The sequence below is a fragment of the Crocodylus porosus genome, unplaced genomic scaffold, assembly GCF_001723895.1.
Source record: "Crocodylus porosus isolate Cpor-Errol unplaced genomic scaffold, CroPor_comp1, whole genome shotgun sequence".
Lineage (NCBI taxonomy): Eukaryota > Metazoa > Chordata > Crocodylia > Crocodylidae > Crocodylus > Crocodylus porosus.
Genome location: NW_017728943.1, coordinates 59,500,892 through 59,511,176, shown reverse-complemented (window position 1 = coordinate 59,511,176; position 10,285 = coordinate 59,500,892). Strand labels below are relative to the sequence as shown.

At 43.0% G+C, this 10,285-nt stretch overlaps 1 protein-coding gene across 1 annotated transcript in view; it reads right to left on the bottom strand.

The window, feature by feature from the left end:
* Window positions 1–6,171: 6,171 nt before the first annotated feature.
* Window positions 6,172–10,285, bottom strand: part of TBCC (tubulin folding cofactor C) — a 4,374-nt gene continuing 260 nt past the window's right edge. The window contains exon 2 of the mRNA XM_019549418.1: window positions 6,172–10,285. This exon is cut by the window's right edge and continues 18 nt beyond it. Coding sequence (XP_019404963.1) covers window positions 9,412–10,285 — 874 coding nt within the window. The 3' untranslated portion in view covers window positions 6,172–9,411.

Below are 10,285 nucleotides of genomic sequence, written 5' to 3'. Positions count from 1 at the left end.
CTTTAGCAACAGACTGGTTGTTTGTACTGTCACTTCCCAGCTCCTGACTCCCTTTTTGGGTGCTTAGGTGTTGGGGGGTGAGGGGGAGAGGAAAGAAGGCAATTATAACAAGCATAAAAAGGATATCAGCTCATTGACAGAGGGGATGGAAAGTGCTACTTTTTGGAGTGCATGTGAAATATTTCTGTGTAAAAAATAGCACTGAAACAGTCTTTCTCTGTTGGTCATTCAAATACCACATGACCCTGCAGTGCAGGTCACTATAATGGATTGAATTTCTAGCATTAAGCTGAAAAATACTGACTAGGTTGTTTGAAACAAATATTTACCTGAGTGCCCAAAAGAGTTTTCCTTGTGTCAGTGATAGTAAACTCTTTAGCAACTGAGACAGAATTACAGAATCCAAGAATATGGATCAACAAAAGACGTGAAAAACTTGCTCTACTTTTCATTTAGGAGTAAAACAAGATATATGAATCAGGCACACCAAGGAGGAAGGTCCTGTGTAACTCTATGTGGATACTGCAAAGTTTAGATTTACACAAAACTGATGTGGACATTGGTAGCTGCTAGGTAACGTTTGACTCCACTAAACATCACTGTGGTAGATATGAAAGCTGCACCCTATGGTTGGGTCGGTGTATCAATAATGTAATATAGCTTTAAATAGTTTGCAAGGTCACTAGTGATACTCACTGTTGTCTTTATTTTAGAAGTTATCAGAAGCCCACCAGAGCAGCAATGTGCATATGCAAGTAGACCTTGTATGTCCTGTATTATTATGCTGATAGCATTAATAACTTGCCTTCAAAAGCATCATGGCTCCAAAGACAACTGCAGAACTCCTGAAAGCCAATAGATGTGCCAAGAACTTGCATTTGGCTCAGCTCAAAGAGTACTGAATTCTTTTTTATGTAGTAAAGTAGTTATAGACAATGAAAGTTACTGCCTGAGGCACTCATATATATGGCCAGGCCAGAGAAAGGTTAAGATCTTGTCTCCTCCACCATATATTTTTTTCCTGTGGTGCTCAAGTCAGGCATACTCCCAAAATTATGGTACATGAAGGCCCCTGGGTATCATAAACATGAAAGTTCTGGTAAGGGATAGATGCACAAAAGATACCAACAAAACAATGTAACAATGATTGCCAGTAAAAACAGCATGCATCTAACCTTAATCCATTGTGTCCTGGGACATGGCCACAAAGTTCATACTGGACCATTCTGATTGCAGTAGATACATTTTTTAATGGCCTAAAGCCATCCCACCACAGGCAGTGGAGATATTATAACTTATTTTCGAGAACTAGACTTTCTGAATGCAGTTCAGAATATAATAGAAGTTAATTCACTTCCCAAAAGTTTCAACTGATTGTAGAAGAAATAGCATCAAGCAAGCTGCATCAGTTTCTTACTATCCTGCTGCAAAAGGATTAGGTTAGTGGAAAATATACAAGATGTTCAAACAAGCAAATGATGCCACGGATTTGAATAAAGAAAGTTTAAAAACAAGACTGTGAATTTTGTAATGGCCTGTAGAGATGCAGTAGAGGCTGCTATTACACCAGTTATCAGTGATCATGTTTATGGAGTGTAGTTTAAGGTCTTGTTTAGTTTAGTTAAATGAGCAGGAACTGCAGATAGACATTCTTAAGGAAAATGCACAAATGGCCACAGATCATCTCACATGGTTGTACAATATTTGTGTGGAAGAAAAAGTCCTAACAAAAGACTACCAAGACACCAAGTGGAAACCCTGAATGATTGTCTGATCTTCTGCCTCAGAGGAAATATTGAACTATTAGAACTAGCTTTTGCAACCTTTGTGGACTTCACAGAATGGATGAAGTCTCTGATCACAACAAATAAGCTGCATACAAGAAAGTACAATGGCAATAGCTGCAGCCCAGGAAGCTTTGAGTGAGTGGGGACAGAAAAGGGAGGAATCATGCTGAGAAAGAAAGGAATGACTATTTCAGGGGTTAATAAACATATTTTATTAAACTGAAATTGATTTTTTACTTTTCTTAAGTTTATTTTTTTCTTTTTAAAAATAAGCCTGTTTAAAATGAAATCTGGATTTAATATACAACGTGTTGTTAGACTGTATTCTAATATTTTAAAAACTTTAAATAAAAAACCCAGCCTGTTGAATTCACAACACTATCAAAATCTTGGTTATTATAGCTTCTGTCCTTTTTTGTGTCCCAAAAGAACTGGAAAGGGAAACATCTAACTTTTTGAGGTCAAGCTTTATGACTATGGTATGACACATTTGATGATAACGGCTTGAATCTGCAGAAGCCAAGATTTGTGGGACAGCCTCAGTCCAGGAGACACTAATATCAGATGTCTCCCATTAGGACCATCCACTGATCCCACTTGGGTGATCACAACTGCTGATTTTAATACAGGCTGATTTAAACAAACCATAATAAAAATGACAGGTATTTTCTAATAAACAGTACACCATCCACTGTTTTCTAACATGTAACAATAATAAGAATCTTAGGCCAACTCTCCACATTACAAGATTTGAGCAGTTAACTGGAGACCAGCTATGTGTGCCAAGTACCTATAACACCGTAAAAAGCACCAGCCAGCTATAAAGTTAAACCTTGAAAATGTGTGCTAACTTTATAGCTGGTTGCTATTGAGCTTTAATGTGCATGTGCAGCTGGGAGTCTTGTCAGCTGATGGGGCTCCCAATCACAGGGGTGCACCACACCCAGAGTAAAAACCCTAGGTCTAGGGAGTGATCCTCTGGCAAGACACTCCCAGGTCAGGGAGCTCACCACAGCAATGATCCTCCAGCATCACAGGTGTGTGGGGTGCCTCCGTGGCTGGAAGCCCACCAGCTGTTGCACGGCAGGAGGTGTGATTGTGTGAATTGCACATTAGATCCCATCATGCCTTTAGCTTCACATGTAGAGAGAATCTTATATTAAGCTATGTAACTGCTTAAATAAATGCAGTGTTATACTGTACTCCTAGCTAGCAAAATAAATAACTAAATAATAAAATATTAGTGATAAAGCCCTATGCAGTTGCTAATTGCTAGACTTTAATGGTAGTATCCTCCAGTGAAAATGTACCTTTCTACAGATTTAAAATTGATTAAGATAGAGGTGTCAAATATCTGGCCCCATGGGCTGGCTGAGTGGGGTGGGGCTGGCCAGATGAATGGTACGTGGCTGACCCTGCAGGCCGGATCTGGCCCATGGATGCCCCCTGCCCTCCCCCCCAACACACACACACATGCCAAATCCAGCCCATGTGGTACTCACTCTGGCCAATCTGGTATTGTGCTTCATGTGGTTCCCACTCTAGGAACCATGCTGCATATGGCACCTGACTTGGAGTGGCTGGGAGTAGGGGGAACTGTGTGCAGCGTGGGTCCCAGACCAGCCTACACAAATGTCATATTTGGTGTGTCCCAAACCAAATGAATGAATGCCACCTTCAGCCCAGTCCTGGACTGGCCAGAGTATGCACCACATATCCTAGCCCATGCATGAAGCTGGTCTGGCACATGCCTTGTGCAGTGTGCGGGTTGACTCCAGATCTGAGGTAGCACAAATGGCTGAATGCCAGGGTTCTTCAGACCATATCTTTGACAGCCCTAGATTAAGTGAATCAAGCCATTCTACAGGGTTACTCAAAGCAAGCCATCCTGAAACGTTTCCCAAACAAATTCATCAGCTGTATATATTTTAACATCCATTGCCTTCCAGGTTCTGCTCTAATATGAGGAGGAAAGCAGGGGAGAAACCTGTGTGAGATGGGAAAGGGAAGTGTTGAGTCTGTGCCTAGCAAGCTCCACAGAAAATCCTGCTAGTGAGAATTCTTAACGATTTTCTTCTTGTAAAACTGAGGAAAATCCCACTGAGAATTCTTTTGGGGTGTTGTTGTCATCAGTATTTAGCAAATAGCTTAAGGAGGACAGAACCCTTAAGAAAAAGTTAAAATGTTTTTACAGCAAACATAAATCATGGAAACGCACAATTGTTACTGCCCAGTGACTGCGTATATACTTCTTCACATCTTATCACTCTTACCTTGCATGTAAGAAGAGTTATTTAAGTTTGCAGGTTCCATCCCTGGTTGGACTAGATGAACTGAGGTTCCTTTCAGACTTACTTCTCTAAAATCTATTAAACAGGCTGGCATACAGTTTTGTCATTTACTTTTGCCACAGACCTTCAGAGATGTGTTAACTGCAGACAGGGAAGCTAGAGAGCCACTTCAGTACAATGCCAAATGTCTTAAATTCCCATTGACTTAAATGAGAGCTGAGGCAGTCAACATCCCTCATGGCTGGATAGCGTGGGTGAAATCCTGGCCCTACTACTGATGACCAAATCTTGTTAATGGCAGTAGGATTGAGATGTCACCCTGCATCATGTTAAGTCTTAAGTGCCATGGTACCCAGATGTCTAACTGGCCAGTACTATGCCCTTAGTTGCAACAGCAGCCCATGCTGAAGTACCTGGAACTTCACTGGAGATGTTGCCTCCTTTTCTTGCTGCTGACATGCGTATCGTGGTCAAAAAACCCTGGGTTTTAGCAGCAAAACAGGCGACATCTTCCTTAGCAGCAGTGACTACTAGCCACGCACTCCTTGCTGCAGGGAAGGAGCAGAGCATAGGGAGGGTGAGGATTGTGAGATGTCTCTCCAGTTCCATTCCCACACTTCCCTGCTCCGTGAGCAGTGTCAACCGTTTGTGCCACCACTGTTACATTACTGTGTGTACCCAGTCCGTATGCCTTCTGTACTTTTGAGACAGAAGTAGAATAGCTGCAGTACTCTACTCTGGACACATCTACATAATCATTTAAATGCGCCATAATTACAGCACATTAAGTTTAGTACCTGTAATAACAGGTACTAAACTTAATATGCCATAATTGGTGCTACTGTGTATTAGCACAGATTAATGCTTTTTTGGTGACACTTAATGCTCATTGGACTAATCTACTGTACATTAGCAGTTTTTGCTAGCTGTGCTAACATGCAATAGAATTAGTCCAATGGGTATTAGCCGTCTCCTGTAGACGTGCCCACCAGCTCCATCAAATTCATCTAGAAACAGAAGGGTGAGCAATTAGCTCTGCACTTTTTTAAACTGGTCTCCCTCAGAGAATGTTACACATGCTTGCTCAATTCATTTTCTGTGTAGAATTTAAGGCATGTTGTCCAAGATAATTCCTCTACTTACAAATTCACTCAAGTAAAAAGTGGCTTAAAGCTCCTCTGTTCTCCTTTTAAAAAGAATTATGAGTGCAAAGTTTTCTAATATGTTTATTGCACTGAGGGGGAAGGCTAGATAAATTGATGGAGTTCTTAAGATTGTAGGCAGATGCTACTTTCCTTACAAAACCTGCACCTTATTGAATTAGTTTAACTGAAATTGACTGGATTGCAATGGACTAAAGATGACAGAATTTGACCCTATATATTAAAATGCTATTAAAAACGCAGTCAGAAGTAGCTGCTCATTTTTATAATAAAATAAAGCATTTCAAATGCATAAATAGCTGTTAGCATTGACATTTTATTTAAAAATGATTTTGCTATCAACAAAGGAAAGTGTTGAGCAGGATTAAGCAAAATATCTTAAAACAGGCTGCTAAACTGTACTTGAAATATTTTATGGAATAGTCATTTAAACTGTACTCCTACCAATATTTCATCCTTTAGACACTTTTGTAAACAGTACTAAACAATGAATGATATTTATATCACTGGCATTATACTTCTGTTACAATTTTCCATTTCACATTAAGGGAAAGGAATAGGACCCAACTATGCTTTTGTTGCTTACAGCTGCCAATACATAATTCAGGCAGAAAGGGTTGTCAGTGAAATAACTCTATCATGCCTACTAATAGTCCTGGGATGCAGGAGGTTACCATACTGTAATGTCATGTAATGAGAGCATTCCCCCTCCCCCTTCACCTTGCAGAGTACATTGCCTTTAGGAGAGAATACTTTTTTCTTGGATTAGTGGAGCAACCAGGGGAGTCAGTCCAATGCTTTTAAAAAACCCCCACAGTAACAACTTTTTCCCTACATGTATATCTTTAATAAAAATCATCATGATGAATACTATTTAATCCCTTTTATTCAAGTACTTTGGTAACTTAATGTTTCTTTCACATTTTTTCCTTTCAGAAAGCTGCAAGTTGCTCTTATACTGACACAATTAGATAATATCCAGTATGTCCAACACAAATTTTTCACTGCAGACTCGGAGTGTTTGCATACCATATCTTTCAACATCATCTTTTGCTCACAGATACTAAAACTTAGCCTGGTTTAGATATATTTCAAGACAGGGATGTAATTTTTAACAGACATGTATAGCAGCGTACACAGTATAGCCTCTGGGAAGTTTGAGAAACTGTTAAGACCAGACTTAACACTACTGCTGCTATACTTATTGTTACATGCACATGGGATTCCTTGAACAAAATATGTCTTAGATTTACTCCTAGAGAAAATCGTCACTTTACAGGGGACTAAGGTTCAAGTCCCTCTCTCACCCCCAAGGCAAGAAATCATTACAGCCACTCTTTGGAAAGGCAGCAGTAATTAGTGCTGGAAATTTCTTTAAAATAAAAAAGAAACCTGGTTAGCAGACAGGGAAAAAAAAGGGAAGTGGGGGGGAAGCACTCAGGAGAAAGTAACTGATTTTCAGTATTTTAAGATTTGCATTTTTGTAACTGGTGTTTGAAGGTACTTTGTACTGATCCACTGCTCTATCTTGCTGAAGTAATGCAGGAATTTAGTCATAACACCCATTTTTTCTACCTCAGTGCCATTTTGTAATGATTTCTTTGACTATTATAAAGACCCAAGACAAACTGTTTTTAATCAACATGGAACTAGAGTGGGAAAAGGAGAGATGGTCTCATTGTCAGTGCAAGGATCTGCAAAGTGGGAAAAGAGTAGTACTATATGTTCTCACATATATTTCTCACCCTAGAATTTAATATATACTCTGTTTTTGAAAATGCAGCAAACAGATTCTTACCTTGGCTAAAGGGTAGCAGCAGTTAGGGAGCCAAGCCTGCTGCCAGCTCTGTGTGCTACATGGGACCTACAGCCTAGGGCCATGTTCTAGACTTCAAGCTCCAGACTGGCTTCAGCCCCACCTGCAAGGTCTGGCTGTGGCCCAACTCCCTCTCCATGTGTTGAGTCCAGCCATGGACTAAGCCCACATGCCAGCACGATCCAGAATGCAAGCCTATAATCAGCCAGGGGGGCACCCCCAGAGGTCTGTAAGTTTGGCAGCAGGCTTCTCCCGACTGGTTTGAGGAAAGACATGTTTCATGTGAGAAAATATGGTAGTGCGGGGGAGGGCAGCAGCCTGTCAATAGCTCTAAACACTTAACCTTTCACCTGATCGCATCTCTTTAATAATGAGTTTGGAAAAATTTCCCTGGGGATACATTGCATTAACACTAGAAGCAACACTTATTTTCTTTGAATTAGTTTCAGAAAACTGTCAAAACAGCAGAAAATTTAACCAAATACAAACAAACAGTACAATAGCTGAGGTAAGTACAGTTGTTAAATGTACATTCACTGTATAAAACCTAGAAAAAAAAACTTAAACACACACATTAGTGCAAGTAAACAAAATGTGCAAAAGTTGTTGTTTATAAAAACCCAACTCCTCTATTATCCCATGGTTCAAAATAAAACCTTTAATTCTAGAAAGAAATGATGGATAAGTGAAATTCTCTGCTGTTCAAAAAGAATCAAATACTTAAAGATGGGTCTCAAAAGGTAAAACAATGAACTGGCCAGCATGGGAAGTTTCTGTTCAGCCTCACAGGTGTTTTTTTTTTTTTGTAGGCAAGGCAATGTTTAATATGTTAGTAAAGATAACCATATGGAATTTAAGAGTACAGAGATTAGCCTGCATTCATCTGCAATTTGCACTGGAATGACTTGAACATTTGAAACATGTCCTTGTACTAATTTTATCTCAGTTGCTAAGCATAATTATTTTTTTCTTCATAATGGAAATTAAAAAACCCCAAACACAAACAAAAACAAATCAATGAACATAAAGTTTGTAAAAAAAAAAAAAAAGTTTGTTGAGAAGATGCATGATGGAAGTACACAGAATTACGAACTATGACTTGCCCAAGTGTTTTTTTTTCCTTTTAGAACTGTCTGTACCCTCTACTTATGCTGCTGCCTACCTCATGTCTTGTGTAGCGATCAAGAGCCTGGGCATGGCTGTATGGAAAGTCACTATGCTGCAGGCAGCTGTGTGAATTTACAGTATATAGTATCCAATGCACTAACTCCCTAGGTGGATGCACTTAATATGCAGTAAGATTTCCACCTGTAGTGCAGAGCAGCCAGCACACTGTAAATTCATACCACAGCAGGGTAGGGGAATTTTCCCAGCTAGACAAAGCCAGGTACATTAAGAGCCATCTTGCTTCCACCTATCAGCAAAACTCCCAGGTGTCTACAAAAGATCTCTCCTAGGCAAGTATTTTTTTTTTTCCGGCAATTGTCAGTTTAACAGACCCTTGTCAAACAGCACCTACTTTAATGGTGTAAATTCACAATCTAAGGGCTTGTCTGTATTCACAGAAGTTAATTGTGTACTATTTAACATTAGTAAAAATAATTTTGCTAGGAAAAAAAAGAAAAGATGATATAGACAAGGCAGCCCATACCTTTTACCAGCACTAACAGACCAAGATTATGTTGGGACCCCATACTTACCTTTAGCTGCTAATACTGGCAAAAGCTACCAGTGGCCTTGTCCTCACTAGACTTTTATTTTGCATGAGGTAAAGAGAGAGATAAGAACACATTTTCTCCCTGCTGAAGACCAGGTCACAGGCTATTATATATGCTGGGGAGCTCAGGCTCCTCCAAATCCCACCCTCCTGAGGATTTGCTTTTCACCTTGTAGGAAGAAGGCAGGTCAGATTTCCCTTCATTGACTTAACAAGCAGGCAGCATCATACTCCTATTTAGAGGCTCATTGTCATCCAGGTGGAACAGCAGAGTCTCTGGTGCCTGAGGCACAGAAGCAGAGGAATTATCACCAAGGCTCTGGCCGTGAGCTCCAGCGCAGCACCTTGGTTTCACTATTACAGCAGCAAATTGATTCTATAAGATCGGTCAACTGCACCGTGACCAGCACCTGTCCAACACGGGGATCTGCTCCCACCACATCACCGAGCACTGACATGTGGTGGCCACAGGGCAAATCAAGGCTAAAGTTACTTCCAACTCCAGGGTGGAGACGGTGGGAGGACTGTATGGTCAGGCACCAGGCTAGTGGGAGGGGAGGCCCATGGCACAGTGTGGCTGTGAGGCAAATCAAGGCTAACATTACTTCTGACTCCAGGGTGAGGGCGACGGCCACACTCAGTCCCAGCAGGTGACCTGCTCGTCCTTGTGGATGATGCTCCAGTTGGGCGAGGGCTGGTCTGGCACCAGCCAGTTGAAGTCATCCACCAGATCGCAGCGACAGCGGTGCAGGTCCAGCCCAGAGGCCTCGAAGTCGGCCTCAATACCGGGGTAGGCCCAGCTGTAGGGCGCCAGCCTGATGCCAGCGCAATCTTCCAGGATGGTACGGCTGACCACAGCTGTGTACAGCTGCGTGTTGCGGGTGGCATGTGTGCGCAGCTGCTGGCAGGCCAGCACCAGGATGCAACTGTGGCAACCATCCACCATCACCGAGGTGGACACAGGCCCACACAGCACCGTGCAGTCACGGCAGTTGCTCACCCGCAGCGTGTTGGGGTTGCCCCGCATGAGCACACGGCAGCCACACAGCTCAGCCAGCACCACATCCTGCTGCCGCAGCTCGTCTGGGCCCAGCTCCAGCGCCTGCCCCTCGGCCCCACGGAACCCGCACGGCGGCGGCCCAGCCTCAGCCACCTCCTCCCCGGAGCCCTCGGGCAGGCGTGGCGCAGGGGTGCCCGGGGCCGGCGGTGGCGCCTCCTTCTTGCGGGCGCTGAAGGCGAAGCGCTTCTGCGGCTGTAGCTGTTGGCGCCGGCCCGCGAGGGCGGCCTGGAGCCGGGCCAGCGTCTCTTGCGCCTGCCGCAGCTCGTACGGCGCCAGGAAGCGCACGGCGTCCGTTACCCGCCGCTGCAGCGCCTGTAGCCGTTCCGCCGCCTCCTCCACCGCCGCCGCCGCCGCCGCCTCGGGGGGTCCGGGCGCCAGCAGCACCTCGACGGCGTCGCGCTCGCGGGCGAAGGCGGTGGCGAAGACCTCGCTGCGCTCCTCCGGCACCGCC